General features: G+C 47.6%; 1 protein-coding gene and 1 long non-coding RNA gene across 5 annotated transcripts in view; one reads left to right on the top strand and one right to left on the bottom strand.

Moving 5' to 3' along the window:
* Nucleotides 1–16,723, bottom strand: part of FRAS1 (Fraser extracellular matrix complex subunit 1) — a 383,137-nt gene that overhangs the window by 255,636 nt on the left and 110,778 nt on the right. The window contains exon 1 of one of the 4 annotated variants that reach the window (XM_053252061.1): nt 12,873–12,943. The exons of 2 other annotated variants lie outside the window; for them this stretch is intronic. Coding sequence is in view for 1 of the 2 variants with exons in the window: in XM_053252059.1 (XP_053108034.1) it covers nt 3,699–3,719 (21 nt within the window). In the remaining variant the exon portion in view is untranslated. Of the gene's footprint in view, nt 1–3,698; nt 3,723–12,872; nt 12,944–16,723 lie in introns of those variants that run through there. One more of the 4 variants, XM_053252059.1, reaches the window with a different exon arrangement.
* On the top strand, nt 3,958–5,767 carry LOC128326024 (uncharacterized). Its single transcript, XR_008307805.1, has 2 exons — nt 3,958–4,677; nt 5,437–5,767. It is a non-coding gene; the product is annotated as an uncharacterized LOC128326024 (long non-coding RNA).

Below are 16,723 nucleotides of genomic sequence, written 5' to 3'. Positions count from 1 at the left end.
CTATAATAGTTAATGCAACCTTTATATTTGAAATGGGTTTTATTTCCCATTGGCAGATGTTGGGGCAAGACACAGGGGATGGCTGTCTCTGCCTTCCTCTGCTTGTGAGCTCCACAGGAGCATTTGGGTAGCCACCACTGGATGGCAGAATGCTGGACTAGATGGACACTTGGTCTGATCCAGCTCCAGGATATAACAAGCCCTTTCTCACGATCTGTGAGAAAGGGCTTGAAGGGCCAGGGGAGGGAGCCTCAAAAAGCTTACCTCCCCTGCAGACAATCTCTATTGCTTTAATGGATGGGTGGGCGGATTGCCCGCCCAGACGATTGCCGGCTGCTGCCAGCAGCAGAGAGGCTTTGGGGCTGGGAGGCCCCCGGAACTCCCATAATGAACCGCACAAGTGCCCTGACGCCAACGCCAGCCGGGAGCCCCACAGTCTCCAGGGCCCGGCTATAAGCAGCCAGGGCTGGCAGGAGATCCAAAGAATGGGGCTAAGGAGCTAATGTTGGGTTCGCCGCCAGGAGCCATGTGGCTGCCGGCAGTTCTGATGATCAGCCGAGACAGGGCTTGGCTTTCTTAGCCCGGTTTTGGCTGATCATCAGAACAGCCTCAATATGATCATGTTCTTACTATGGTGGACACAGAACTATGTAAGAGATGGGGCTGAGTCGTAGAGCATCTGCTTTCCACGCAGAAGGTCCCAGATTCAGTCCCAGGAAAGATTCCTGGCTGAATCCCTGAGGAGCTGCTGCCAGAGCATAGACCTGAGCTGTTCAACTTCGGCCCTCCTGCAGCTGTTGGCCTACAACTCCCAGAATCCCTGGCTATTGGCCACTGTGGCTGGGGATTATGGGAGCTGTAGTCCAAAAACAGCAGGGGAGCCCTAAGTAGAGCAGGCCTAGAATAGACAGATGGAGAAATGATCTGACACAGTATAAAACACATCATCGTACTGCTGGCGTATGTTGCCTTCAGCCCTGCTCATGGGTGGAGCTATAGCTCAGTGGTGGAGCATGTGCTTTGCATGCAGAAGGTCTCAAGCATTATCCCTGGCATCATCTCCAGGTAGGACTGGAAAAACACCCTTGTTTAGAAGCCCCGATAGCACAGTAGGGATTGTAAGCCATGACAACACGGCCATTCCATAGCCCTGCAAGGCTCCAAATCCCCACTGAGATAATTAAGCAGCTGCCTCTCTTGAATAGAGAGTTGCTAATAGCCAGTGTAAACAATACTAAGCTAGATGGACCACTGATCTGACATGAGGCAGATAAGGGAACAAGTACATGTGTGGATTGCTAACTGGTTGAAAGACAGGAAACAGAGGGTAGGGATAAATGGAGAGTTTTCACAATGGAGGGAAGTAAGAAGTGAGGTCCCCCAAGGATCTGTACTGGGACCGGTGCTTTTTATTTTATTCATAAATGATCTAGAAGCAGGGGTAAGCAGCAAGGTGGCCAAATTTGCAGGCGATACCAAACTCTTTTGGGTAGTGAAATCCAAAACTGATTGTGAGGAGCTCCAAAAGGATCTCTCCAAACTGGGTGAGAGGGCGACAAAATGGCAAATGCGCTTCAACGTAAAGTGATGCACATTGGGACGAATAACCCCAACTTCAAGTACACATTCATGAGATCTGAGCTGCTGGTGACTGATCAAGAGAGGGATCCTGGGGTCGTGGTGGACAGCTCGTTGAAAGTGTCAACTCAATGTGCAGCAGCTGTGAAAAAGGTCAATTCCATGCTAAGGATCATTAGGAAGGGGGTTGAAAATAAAACTGCTAATATTATAATGCCCTTATACAAAACTATGGTGCGGTCACACCTGGAGTACGGTGTACAATTCTGGTCACCACATCTAAAAAAGGACATTGTAGAACTGGAAAAGGTGCAGAAGATGGCAACCAAGATGATCAGGGGCCTACTACAGCACCTTTCTTATGAGGCAAGGCTACAACATCTGAGGCTATTTAGTTTAGAAAAAAGACAACTGGGGGGAGACATGACAGAGGTCTATAAAATCATGCATGGAATGGAGAACGTGGATAGAGAGGAATTCTTATCCCTCTCACATAACACTAGAACCAGGGGTCATCCCATGAAATTGATTGCCAGGAAATCTAGGACTAACAAACGGAAGTATTTTTCCATACAATGCATAATCAACTGGTGGAATTCTCTGCCACAGGATGTGGTGACAGCCAACAACCTGGATGGCTTTAAGAGGGGCTTGGATAACATCATGGAGGAGAGGTCTATCAACGGCTACTAGTTGGAGGGCTGTAGGCCACCTCCACCCTCAAAGGCAGGATTCCTCTGAGTACCAGTTGCAGGGGACTAACAACAGGAGAGAGGGCTTGCCCTCTGCTCCTGCCAGTAGGCTTCCAGTGGCATCTGGTGGGCCACTGTGTGGAATAGGATGCTGGACTAGATGGCTTTAGGCCCGATCCAGCAGGGTTGTTCTTATGTTCTTATATTCCTACTAGTATTTTGAAGCCCGTTATAATAACGGGCGCTAGCCTTTTCCTCTCCCTTTTTTTTTTTTTTTTTTTTAAAGTATTGCCGCCGCCGTTGCCGCCAAAGTCCCACCCTCCCTCCCTCCCAACTTCTGAAACCACCTTACCCCGGCCCGTGACAGTTGAAAGGAAGAGCTCAATTGAAGAGCGAAAGAGGAGCTCGCAAGCAGTGCTCCTCCCTCTACAAAGCCTCTTTCCGAACTGGCGCTTGGGGCGGAAAGGACGCCTCTTGCGTCCTTTCCGCCTAAAGCGCCAGTTCGGGCAGAGCCTTTGTAGAGGGAGGAGCACTGCTTGCGAGCTCCTCTTTCGCTCTTCAATTGAGCTCTTCCTTTCCTCAACTGTCACGGGCCGGGGTAAGGTGGTTTCAGAAGTTGGGAGGGAGGGAGGGTGGGACTTCGGCGGCGGCAGCATTTTCGTCTCCCTGGGCCGGTCTGGACCCCCGCCACCCACCACGGCCCGCGTCTCCGGCCGGGCCAGCCACCCAGGGCTCCGGCGGGCCCGCCACCCGCCGCGGCCCGCGGCTCTGGCCGGGCCCTCCGCTGCCCGGGCCCATTCCTGTCTTCCTGGGGCGGCTCTTTCTGGCCACCCAAGATGTTTGGCGGCTCCTGGCGCTCGGTCCTTTGCCGCCGCTAATGGCCGAGGCGGCGGCTCTGCCGCCGCCTCGGCCAGTCTCTCCCTCCTCCGCAGTGCCGGCTTCTTCGGGGCGGTCGTTTGTGGCCGCCCAACATGGCCGCCAGGTGCTGGCGGTGTCTCTCTTGGACTGTTCTGAGCATGCGCTCCGCGCATGCTCAGAACAGTCAAGGCACAAACGCACGCTTGGTGTCCGTCCACGGACGGACACCAAGCGTTTTATTAGAGAGGATGTACCTGTGGAGCCAATAGTGTGCAGTATCTTCCCACATGATAAGAATTTTACCACACAACTGCACTAGCATAAAGGTAAAGTTGTGCCGTCGAGTCGGTGTCGACTGCTGGCCACCACAGAGCCCTGTGGTTGTCTTTGGTAGAATACAGGAGGGGTTTACCATTGCCTCCTCCCGCACAGTATGAGATGATGCCTTTCAGCATCTTCCTACATCGCTGCTGCCCGATATAGCCGATATAGGTGTTTCTCATAGTCTGGGAAACATACATGGAGACCTTAAATTCTTAAATAAAAATGAAGTGGTAGCATTCTCCTCACCTCATGTGTAGACGCAAACATGTCTGACTGTTCACTCTAAAATCATAAGAATAAGAGAGAATAAAACAAAATTATTCAGGTAAAGCAAATTCTGTGTCCTCAAAAAAGCCAAATTCTGCAATCTGCATAAATTATGCAAATTGGTAATATACTTTGCATAATTTATTCAGACTTCCTAGTCATAGGGAGGGGCAAGAACAGGCCCAAGGCCTATCTAATCCAACATCCTGTTTCCCACAGTGACCAATCAGATGCCTCCAGGAAGCTCACAAACAGGGCATGAGTGCTATCGCCCTCTCCTAGCAACTGGTATTCAGAGGCCTACTGCCTCTGAACTTCAAGGCTCCATTCTTAGCATGACTAAATGCTCACTCCAGAGCTCTGCTGGATCAGAGCAAAGATCCACCTTGTCTAGCATCCTGGTTAACAGCTGTTAATAACCTATCCTCCATGATGACTCTGTATAATCCCTTTTAAAATAAGTCCATGCTAGTGGCCATGAGCACATTGCACGGCCGTGAATTCCACAAGGTGGTTTTGCATTTGGCGAAGAAGTCCCTTCCTTTGCAGGAAGTTCCCTCTCAGTGAATGGCCATTTGTATTCACCCTGTGTTGCCACTCTCCTGCATGGATCTCGCTCATCGTCAGACCCATTGTATAAGAAGAGCTGGTCGGTGGGCACCAGCCTTCCACATCGCTGAGCTTGATCTGGGCCCCGGCCATGATTGGCATGTGGCAGTGGCATCTTCACTCTAGGGAATATAGACAATGCGCCACACTAAAAGCAAGGGGAAATTAGCTGCCACTTTTGCTGGGAATGACATATTGACAAAGTACTTAGCCCATGTTATCCACTTCGGCATTCAATGGCACACGCAGACGGAGACAGCGGCAGTATCCTCTCTCCGGCTGCAAGAGCCCACAATTGGAGTCACTTCAAGCCCGCAGCTCTCCGTCAGAAAGCATCGGAGAAAAGCAGGTATCCGATGTCGCCAGATGAAGGATACGGGACTCGCTTTGTGCAAAGCAAAAGGCAGAGCACGGAGCAATTATAACTCCTGGTACAATTACCAGAAGCCTTGCCCTGCTCTCTGCCAAGCGAGAGACTTGGCAGCTTCATAATATGGCTTTCCATTTTTCGCACTTCCACTCCAATTAGCTGACAATACCAGGCAATTGGCTGGATCAACCAAAAACCTAAGGGGAGCTGAGAATCACAGAAGCCGGGTGTGAATTTCCAAGCTGCTGGAAGTGAATCTAAGGGCCTTTTCGCAGAGGGAGGGAGCGATAGTTTCCTTCTCAGTGAAAAAGCTGTACCAACCAGGATGCGCATAAGATCCTGTCCCCATATAGGGAGAGGGGGTAGATTTGCTGCTGAGATGGGGCTCTGTATAGGCTGTGATTCTGCAGGAGCATAGAATGCAGGGCTGGATGCAGAATTCAGCTTCCTGGGAAATAAGCCTTTGTTTTAATCTTTGTAAGGGCCACACTTGAAAACGTGTGGGCAAAACCAATTAAAATCTCAGCATGATGGTTGAATATTACCAACAGTTGGGGGTACAGCTTCAGTACCTCCCAAAGCTTCTTGCCCCTACCAATGACTAGCAAGATCTGAATACATTATGCAAAGTGCATGATCAATTTGCATAATATATGCAGATCACAGGATTTGGCTTTTTTTAAAAAGCACAGAATTTGCTTTACCTGAATCATTTTGTTTTATTCTCTCTCTTTTTAGCACGAAGTACACACAATTCTAAAGATTATCCAGCTGGACAAAGACAGCCCTTACCAGTGGCATTTGAAAACAAAACCATCTGGAGAGCCATGCACTATAGCACTGAAGAGAGTGAAAAGAACTATAGATAGATAGATCTCAAAGAAATGTGTCAATACATGTTCCTTATTCCAGTCACTGAAAATTCAAAATGTCTCTTAACTGTGTTTTGTTTTGTTTTGAATTTTAAGATTTCAGTTCAAAGGCACATGGCTCAGAGCTTTTAGTATCAACATTAAATTAACTCACAACAGCAAATGCTGCAAATTTTGAAAAGAGGAAAGCATTAAGTTTTTTTGTGCAAGTGCATATACATTTCCCATTTGGGAAATCATCTGAAAGCTCCTTCCCTTTCCTCTGAGGTGTGCGTATATCATCATTTGCATTTGATCTCTTCTATAATGAGTAATAACAATTTTTATGTTACATTATCACCGCATAGTAAAACTGAGGGCTTAACTTGGCCGTAAAATCTCAACCAAAGGTAGAACAGGCAAGGGGGTCGGATGAAGCTTTCAGGGTTTCTCTTCATCCATTCAACGGCCAGGTCCCACTTGGTTAAACCAGAACCTCTTTTCTTGCTTTGTTTAATGACCCTGGGGCAGACAGTGTGGAGAGCAAACCAAAGGTAATTTCATGTGGCCTAAATAATCTTGAGTTAATCGAAGAGGTGATTTATTTCTTGAAAGTAAACCAAGATTGGTAACTTACTTCAAACCCTGGGTACAGATCTTGGTTTATTTGGTCAGTCTGACATCACAACCAATCTTGGTTTATTTTAAACTAGGTAGAAAGTGGATGTTCATGCCAAAATGGGAGGCGGGAGTGCATGTTCCTAAGGTTTGAAGATGTTACATGGGGTCGAGCTTCAACTGAGGTTCCACTAGGCTGGTCTTCAGGTAGCAAGCATGAATTGTCCCCTTTGCTAAGAAGGGCCTGCCCTGGTTTGCATTTGAAAGGGAGACTACATGTGTGAGCACTGCAAGATATTCCCCTTGGGGATGGGGCCACTCTGGGAAGAAGAGTGCATGCTTGCATGTAAAAAAATCCAGGTTCCCTCCCTAGCATCTCCAGATAGGGCTGAGAGAGACTCTGCCTGTGACCTTGGAAACGCCACTATAAGTCTGTGTAGACAATACTGAGTTAGATGGACCAATGGTCTGACTAAGTATAAGGCAGCTTCGTATGTTCCTATGATGTCAGAACTGATCCATTATGTCTGCAGCAAGCCACAGACTCACAACATCAGAAACATCGCTTTTGATGCCAGGTTTTTTTTAAATTAAAAAATCATATTTTCATGAGTTGGGGGAGTTCCTAGAACAGACATCAATGGCACCTGATCTAACTGATGTAGAGGTTCCCCCACCCTGCATTTAAAATGAAGCTGAATGGTGCTTAGAAACAAGCTTGCAAAAAAATTAATCTCGTGCAAAAAAGGAGGGAGCAGAGAAAGGTTTTTAACCAGTTTAACAACTCAGCCTTTTGAGCCTGCGGTTCAAGCTCCACCCTCTGTTTTCCTTGCCTAAGATTATGAGAAAATTTAAGACCCGCAAGGCTGGTTTATACCCTGTCACTAAGAATGACTTGTAGTAATTACTCGATCCTTTGCCTGAAATGAAAGGACCTCATTCTTGGATTCCTGCCTAGCACGGAGTGAGGCACTTCACCCTCTGGAGAGACAGATGTTGAACGGGAACTGAACACACAAGAAACCTTGACAAATTAATGTTGATAGAGAGGTATGAATAAATCAAACAAAAGGTAATCGCTAAATAAATCTACAAGAACATGTCATTTAATTCCCTAGAATTAAGGGGAATCAAGGTGCACACCACACTGGAGAAGCCTGTGGACATGAAGTTTGTTTAATGTAACACACCCCTTGGGCTGCAAGCAAGGCACAACTTCACAGAGTAGGAGAGACAGCAAATTACAGCAGCAATCCAGCATCTCTACTGGCCCCATACTGTCTTCTAAGGTTCTCGTGATTCTCAGAATAATCATGAGAAGTGTTAGATCCTAGATTAGTGTGGCACACATACTCCCAATTTCTGGTCATGACAACCCACAAATCTCTGGTAAACATTAAATCCTAGGTTAGCAGTAAACGTTAATCTCATGAGAACCTGGATAATCTTGTGAGAACCTGTTAATCTTGTGAGAACCCGGAAATCTCTGGCAAACCTTAAATCCTAGATTAGCATGGTGTACATTCTCCTGCTTCCAGTTGTGAGAACTCAGAAATCTCCACCAAACACTACATTCCAGTTTAGGAGTAAACCTTGATCATGTGATAACTGTTAATCTCATGAGAACCTGAATAACCTCATGATAACCTGTTAATCTCGTGAAAACCCGGAAGTCTCCAATAAACATTAAATCTCCAGTAAGACTGCCACCTAATGGCGCAGCAGGGAAATGACTTGACTAGCAAGCCAGCGGTTGCCGGTTCGAATCCCCGCTGATATGTTTCCCAAACTATGTTTCCCAAACTATGGGAAGCACCTATATTGGGCAGCAGTGATATAGGAAAGATGATTAAAGGCATCGTCTTATACTGCGCAGGAGATGGCAATGGTAAACCCCTCCCGTATTCAACCAAAGACAACCACGGAGCTCTGTAGTCGCCAGGAGTCAACACAACTCAACAGCACACTTTACCTTTAAATGGTCATAAGAACTTGGAAATGTTTGGCAGTGTTGGGTGGGCAGTGTACCAACCTGGTGTTTAATCAGGATCGATAGCCATATATCAGAACTAAGATTAACAATCCCAGTTAAATGCCAGATTGGTGCACTGCAAACCTGACATTGCCAAAAATTTCCAGGTTCTCACAACCAGAAATTAGGGGTGTGCGCGCCATGCTAATCTAGGATTTAACGTCACTGGAGATTATTTTGATTGTGAAAGACCTGCCCTAAATGCAATCCAAAGGGCTGATCTTTTCATAATGTTCTAAATGGCTTCAGCCATAGATATATTTAAAACTCTTTACTTATTTACACCATTGGACGACAATGTGAAACTGTCTTCTGCTGATTCAGACAGTTAGTTCATCTAGTGCAGAATGGTCTAGTCTGAACGGGAGCAGCTTTCCAGGGTATCAGGGAAGAGGTCTTTCCCAACACCTTTTACAAGGATTGAACCTGGGAGCTTTTGCATGCAAAGAATCTGCTCTTCCACTGAGCTATAGCCCCACCCCCAAGAAACCTGCTAAACAGACCACCCAGTATCAAGGACAACGGATACTACTATTTTTGTACATGGCTATGGATACCCAGTGTGTCAATTAAATAAGTTCCATAATACCAGTTTTGCCGATGAAAAGTTGCTGGAGGAATTTTCTCTTGTCCTGCAGTATCACAAGGCTATCACAACTGATGAATCTCAGGGAGTTATATCTTCTGAAGGCCTCAGGGTTGGAAAAAGGAGTGACTTAACTGAAGCTAACTGGGAACCTTATTCGATAAGGAAGTGGGTAGCAAGGAACCTGTGTGGGTTGTCAGAATAATAATATGACAGACAGAACAGCATGATGGATAGGCCTGCGAATGTCATGGCACATGAAGTAGCTTCTGAGTAACTTTGCTTTTTGTTTTTAAAGGCTAGATTTCTAGTCCTTGCCTTTGTGGGCTGTGTGTCACTTTTCCCTGTTCAGTCAGGCTGTGCAGGTCCCTCCTCAAACCCCTACACTGGCTTCCAGTGGTATCCAACATGAGTATCTTGCTCTCGTCTCTTAAAGCCCTCTATGGACCTGCCCCACTTTAACTTTGTTTAAATACGCGACCAAAGTTCGGCAACTCCAGACTCAGAATAAAAAACCTTGGCAGTCCGCAATGCTCACCTTCAGCATTAGGGCACATATGGCAGCCCTGAGTTAACATAAGAACTCAGCTTCACCAGCTTTGGAGATGGAGCCATAGAGCCCAGCCATGCCCAGACCCACCACCTCCTTTGCTGCGAAGGAAGATGATCTGGTCCCTGCAGAAGTCTGTGGGAAATCTTGGGAGACCTCACATCCTGTCCCCACTCCTCGCTCTCCTTCATTGACAAGTTTGTCTCACTGCCTGAGGCATCCCTTCCCATGGTCCTCCTCAGGAGGAGGGCAAGGAGGACGTAAGCCCCCAGCCACTGGATCCTGTTGATCAGGAAGGAGCGAGGCTTCCTGCTCTCTTTATAAGCTCCTCAGTCTCAGCCAGACACTTGCTGGTGCATCCAAGAACTCCTCAAGTCTCTGCCTTAGCTTCTTGCTCCTCATCAGCTCTCTGTTCCTGCCATCCTTCGCTCCTGCTCCAGCCTGTCTCCCGTCGCCTCACATCTGCATCATGCTCAAATTGATCTCCAAACCAGACCCACCTTGCCCTCCTCAGGCCATAGGTACAAACAGTAAGAGAGCACTGGTGACAGCATCTGGAGCCATAGTCACCAGGTGAGGGCATCTGGGACTTTGTGAGGCCAATCATCTATCAATGGCTACTAGTCTTGATGGCTATAGGCCAACTGCAGCCTCTTTGCAGGGGAGCAGCAGTAGCAGGACAGAGAGAGCGCATGCCTTCAGCTCTTGCCTGTGGGCTTCACAGAGGCATCTGCTGGGCCACTGTGGAAAACAGCATGCTGGACTAGATGGGCCTTGGGCTTGATCCAGCAAGGCTGATGCTATGTTTTTAAACACTACATTTAGAGCTCACAGGGGAGGTATAAAGAGCTGTTTCGCAAGAGTTCTCACATTTTAATCGAACTGCTGGTCCCAATGTGAACCAAGCCTGGGAGAGCCTGCCCACTGCTAGGCTCATCTTTATCTTTCAATAGGCCAGTTCGGATTATACTTCTCAGACTGACCTAACCACATACAATACTAGTGTTTGTAGCACATGCAGAGGAGCAGTTTGAAAAACCACCCCCATGCATGATTAGGGAAAGGCTCCTTGGCATGCTGGGAAGGGGAGAAAGGACGTGCACATGGACAGAAGACACACACATCCTGATCACATTTGATTGGGCCAGTCTCAGCAGTATTATCCAAACCAGCCCAATACAACCCCAACTTTGACCTCCACTCCTTCAGCTGACTTGTCTCCTTGATTTCAATCATGCTTAGTCATGACCCATTTAATCTTGATGCTGCCCCGTTATTACCATAATGGCAGCATCCAGTTTAAATTCATCCTACCACCTAATGGCGCAGCAGGGAAATAACTTGACTAGCAAGCCAGAGGTTGCTGATTCGAATCCCCGCTGGTATGTTTCCTATGTTTCCCAGACTATGGGAAACACCTATATCGGGCAGCAGCGATATAGGAAGATGCTGAAAGGCATCATCTCATTCTACGTTGAAGACAGCAATGGTAAACCCCTCCTGTATTCTACCAAAGACAACCACAGGGCTCTGTGGTTGCCAGGAGTTCGACACGACTCGATGGCACACTTTACCTTTAAATAGTCGTAAGAACTTGGAAATGTTTGGCAGTGTTGGGTGGGCAGTGCACCAACCTGGCGTTTAATCAGGATCAACAGCCATATATCAGAACTAAGATTAACAATCCCAGTTAAATGCCAGATTGGTGCACTGCCAACCTGACATTGCCAAAAGTTTCCAGGGTCTCACAAATCACAACCACAGTGCTGGTCTAGGACCGGGGAGACCCGAGTTCCAATCCCCATTCAGCCATGAGACTAGCTGGGCGACTCTGGGCCAGTCACTTCTCTCTCAGCCTAGCCTACTTCACGGGGTTGTTGTGAGAAGAAACTTAAGTATATAGTACACCGCTCTGGGCTCCTTGGAGGAAGAGCGGGATATAAAATGTAAATAAATAAATAATCAGGGGTGTGCATGCCATGCTAATCTAGGATTTAACGTTACTGGAGACTTATTTTGATTGTGAAAGACCTGCCCTAAATGCAATCCAAAGGGCTGATCTTTTCACAATGTTCTAAATGGCTTCCGCCATAGTTAATTTAAAAACCATTTACTTATTTACACCATTCGACTTGACCATGTGAAACTGCCTTCTGCTGATTCAGACAGTTAGTCCCTCTAGTCCATCTAGTAGTGGTCTGTGGTCGCCAGGAGTTGACACCGACTCGACGGCACCCTCTGCTTACTTCACTTTACTCCTGCAAGACTCCATTGCAATCTGGGGCTTCTACTCTGCATCCACAAATTGGTAACTTTGGTCAAAAAGCTAAAGGTTGCCCACGCGGGTTTGCAGTCAATGTTGGATTGCCAAGGCTATGCAACAGTAGACAGCTGCTGCCTATCAGAGACCGCTTACTGCTTGAAAAATTATCCCAGCTTTCAGAAAAGACTGGGCCAGCAATGCAGGGAAGGCATAGGCAGCACAGGCAGGCAGCCTGCCTCCCTCCCGTGGCGATACGCTCCTTGGCTCAGTCACTTCTGGGGCTGCCTCGCTCACCTCCTCCCCACGGCACCCGCTGCCACCCACGACTCACCTCGCTGCCACAGGCACCCGGTGGACCCAGCAGCCCATGGGGAGACTGCCCAGTCCTGTTGCTCAGCTGGCCTCTGTGCGTGCCTGTAGCAGTGAGGTGAGTAGTGGCAGGGGCGTAGCAAGGTTGGAGTGGGCCCAGAGACGAGATTTTAAAATGGGCCCCCACCACTCCAAGTCCAGGGCCTCCACACACCCCAGGCCCCCACGGATTTAAGTCTGATATTCCAAAATAAGTATGCTGCCTGCAAATACATTTCACTGAATACACACGTCACATATATAGTGATATACATTGAGTACTATACATTTGTATTACTTTTAATGCCTAGAACACACTAGAAAGATGAATTATTAAAATGGGCCCCTCGCTGCAGATTAGCAAAGGAGACTTTCAACCATGCAGGGTGAGCCTATGTTTGTTTTCTCAGAATTCTGAACAAATTCAGTCGATTCCAGGAGGTTTTTCACAGGAAGCTTTTAAAGCCCTTTAACACACATCTCCTCTGGAATGGAGGTGCTGCATTCACATGTTGGCCAGATTTACCCTGAAGTCCCTGCGAGTTATTGGGGAGCAGTTCACACACAAGAAAAATAAAATAAAATAAAAGCACAACACATGCTTCTCACTCAGACCTTCTGGGTTGCAAAACAACTTGAACATAAGTGTATTTATAAATGAATGAATGAATGAATGAATGAATAAAATAAATATAATACTGTTTGTTCCAATAGTTTTTGTAATTTTCTGCCATGAAACAAGCCACTTATAGGACTTAGATAGCTTGGAAAATTTACTGGCTTAAAAAAAAATCTGTTTTAAAATAAATATCCAGAGACTTCTCAGTCCCTCCCCCCGATATCAAAGCCCTATGGCAAGCAGATCCCTATGTATCTGGGGGGGCGGGGGCGGGAAAGGTAACCACAAAAAGGAGTTCACACTCTACCTGGCAAATGCTGGGCAGCAAGGGGTCTTCTGCTGCAGAGAACAGTGGTGGCCACTCTGGCTGCCTCCTCCTTCCTGGCTTGCTTGGGCCCTACTCGAGTTCAGGCTTCACAGAGGCCTACACGAGGCCTCCCTGGAAGCCCCGCCCACCCGCCGATCAGCTGAGAGGCGGGAGAAAAGCAGCTCTTTGCAGCTTGTCTGCTGCCTCCATTGCCGGCCAGGAGAACAAGCAGGCGAGACGGCAAACAGGGCAAGTGGCTGAGAGGCTATGGGGCTGGGCAGGGGGCAATGGGGAGTCACATGAGGTGCCTCTGGGGTGTCCCTCCAGGCAGTGGGGCCCCCAGACAACTGTCTCCCCTTGCCCCATCGTTGTTACGCGCCTGAGTAGTGGGTGCCGTGGGGAGAAGAAGGGAAGAGTGGGGCATCCCCCGAGGCAAATCGGCACAGGTTCCTGGATCGTGTGTGCATTACTTTGTTTGTTGCTTTGTTTATTACATTTATAGACTGCCCCGTCCAAAGGCTCTGGGCTATGCACATTATAGCTCCACCCTTGGACTGAGCTATACAAATGACCTTAATCTATGTATACGTTACCCTTGAGTTACTAGCACTGAGATGCAGGATAGGGGTGCGCTGCAGAGAAGAACCGTGCTGGGAGCTCTAGAAAACTAGGAGGAGCTATTTTGGGAGCACTCACTCGTCTTTCACAAAGAAAAGCCTTCAAGTCCTTTGCTGTGACTACATCAAAATGATGCACACAGGCAGCCCAGCGAGATGGATAACTCTAAATTCATCCTGTGTCGCCCCACTGAAATGCAGCAGACAGCCGGGAAAGTGCTTGAAATATCAGCTACAGCTGGCCAAGGCAGAAGGGCTGTGTTGAAATAAAGCCTTTTATCCCATCACTCCAATAACTTAAAAAAAAAAAAAAGCAAAGAAACAACAATTTAAAAAAAAAAAAACCCTTCAAGATACTGGAACAAGCAGTGGCACTCCAGCCAGCAAGCCAAATTGAGCTTTCTGAGAAAGCAGTAAAGGCTATTTGCTTCGTTTTGAAGAGGCTGCTCTTCAGTCATTTTGCTCAGGATTACGCTGAGCTCTCTAAATCAAAATGGCAGAAGAACAGAATTTTATCTCCAGCGTGGAGCCTCTTTAGCAGCTCAGGGTCCATTTTAAAAGCCAGCAATCTTCAAATTGTGCCTTGAAGAGCTGGCTTTGCAGTAGTGAGTATGAACTGTCCCCTTTGCCAAGCAGGATCTGTCCTGGTTGGCATTTGGATGGGCGACATAGGGAGCTGCCATATACTGAGTCAGACCATAGGTCCATCTCACTCAGTATTGTCTACATACACAGACTGGCAGCAGCTTCTCCGAGGTTGCAGGCAGGAATCTCTCTCAACCCTGTCTTGGAGATGCTGCCAGAGAAGGAACTTGGGACCTAGATGCTCTTCCCAGAGCAGCTCCATCCCCTAAGGGGAATATCTTACAGTGCTCACAAATCAAGTCTCCCTTTTATATGCAACCAGCGTGGACCCTGCTTAGCTAAGGGAGCAAGTCATGCTTGCTACCACAAGACCAGCTCTCTTCCCAACTACATGACTACATGTAACTACACACACTACATGTAAGTGACTACATGTAAATGAGGTCTTGTATAAGAGGAAAGCTGGTCCAAAACGCAAGTCTTGGGCGGTTTACAACAAAACAATACATACAATTAAAAAAGTTAAAATATTACAATTTAAAATTTAAAACAATGTTAAAACTATTAAAAGCCATCAAACTATTAAAACAGTATCTCATTCAAAGCCAGGGTGAACAAATGCTTCTTGACTGCCTTTTTAAAGCTTGTAAGAGATGGGGAAGCACTAGCTGAATCTCACAATGGGTCTGCTTGTTATCTGTAGTTCTGGAGTGAGCAACTCACACAAGGAGGCATATTATCTCTGTGTCTCTCAGACTTCCAGTCCTGTACAAGGACACTGTGATGCAGTAGCTTAAAAAGTTAATGAAATCTTGGGCTGCGTCAGCAGAGACATGACGTCCAGATCACAAGAAATGATAGTTCCACTCTATTCTGTAGTGGTCAGACCTCATTTGGATTACTGAATCCAGTTCTGGGCACTGCATTTTAAGAAGGACACTGATAAACTGGAATGGGTTCAGAGGAGGGCAGCAAAGATGGAGAGGAACAGTTAAAGGGATTGGGTATGTTTAGCCTGAAGAGGAGATACGATAGCCAAGTATCTGAAGGCCTGGCACAGGAGTGAACCTGTTCTCTGTTGCTCCAAAGCTGAGGACTAGGACCAATGAGTTGACATTATAAGGGAGGAGGTACAGCTAGACCTTTGAAGGAATCTCCTAACTTTAAGAGCTGTTTGACAGTGGAACATCTCCTCGTATTGTGGTGTGCTCTATTTTGCTGAAGTTTTTCAGAAGTTGAATGGTCACCTGTCAGAGTGGTAGCAGTTTCTTGCTCCAAGCAGGAGATTGGAAGGCCTCCCGTCCAACACAAATGCTACAATTCTTTCTCTCATTAGCCCAATTCAGGCATTATGGTGTACGTGCAGGCTACACTCATACACGTGTTTGTGTGAATGACTGTACCTGTGTTCACTTTAAAAGAGAACCTGGATACAGGCCCTTCAAATGCAGGGTACAGATAGGAGTGTACTTCTGTACCTGTTACATGCAAATGACTGCATCTGTGTACAGATCTGTACCTGTGTACACTGTACACTCACTGTATGAGTGGTGAACATCTCTCTCTCTCTCTCTCTCTCTCTCTCTCTCTCTCTCTCTCTCTCATGCACACACACTCTTCTAGAGGAGGGTTTGGAGCAGCTCCTCCATCTTCAGAATGTTGCTTATTCTCATGCAACAATTCTCAACACTGTTTTTGATTGTCTCTGTCTAGGGAATCTCACAAGACCTGTTCATGTCACATAAATACCGGGAAATGCGTGCCTACACATTATCAACCATGAGCGACAATTCAGCCTCAGTTTTTTCTTCATGGTAATGGACTTCCAATCCCTCAGACTTCCAATGCCCCCGTACTCCCAGGCTTCCTGGCCTGAGTAAAGTGTCCCATTTCTCCTCACTCCCCCGCCTTGGACTCTGCAAACACGTGCTTCATACATCTGCGCTGGGAAGAGGGCCGTGGCTGACTGCTGTCCCTGTGGTATGTACACTCAGAACACCCAGGTTACCTCTGCATAATATGTGCAATGGTCCTGAATTGCTAATGCCCTACATACATACATACATACACACACACACACACACACACACACAGGCTATTCTCACGGTCACGCAAAATCAGGCTAAGGGAGAATGATTTCGGAGGACCGTGAGAACCACCAGGCTCGCAGCCGAGCCCGGTCTCACGAAAGCGGGTCACCCGCTTAAGTAGCCCTCCCCAAAGACCAGGTTAGTGGAGTGAGCACTCCGCTAACCCGGGCTTTCCGATCGTGAGTTGCCGTGGTGCGGCTCCACGGCGCGGCAACTCACAAGTAGACCCCCGACCGGGAAGCTGAAAAGCAGCGTCCCAGCTTGGGGGGGTCTTTCCAGCATGCCCTGCGCACTTGCGCAGGACATGATGGAGCTTCCTGGGGCCACGCTCCCGGAGGCCGATCCTTCCAGCCCCCGCCGGCTCCGTAACGGAGCCGGCAGTTGTGTGGGCTGCCGCTTTGGCCGCCCGAAGCAGTCTGACTGCTCATCTGCAGGGAGAGCACGCTTATCCCGCTCTCCCCGCAAACCCCATCCAGGCTTTTCTCACTAACCGTGAGAAGAGCCTCATTATGTTGTTATATGCACTGACTAACCTAAGAAATTCACTATCATCATATTA

The sequence above is a fragment of the Hemicordylus capensis genome, chromosome 5 (assembly GCF_027244095.1).
Source record: "Hemicordylus capensis ecotype Gifberg chromosome 5, rHemCap1.1.pri, whole genome shotgun sequence".
In the NCBI taxonomy this organism is placed as follows: domain Eukaryota; kingdom Metazoa; phylum Chordata; class Lepidosauria; order Squamata; family Cordylidae; genus Hemicordylus; species Hemicordylus capensis.
This window is presented reverse-complemented; position numbering and strand designations above follow the sequence as displayed.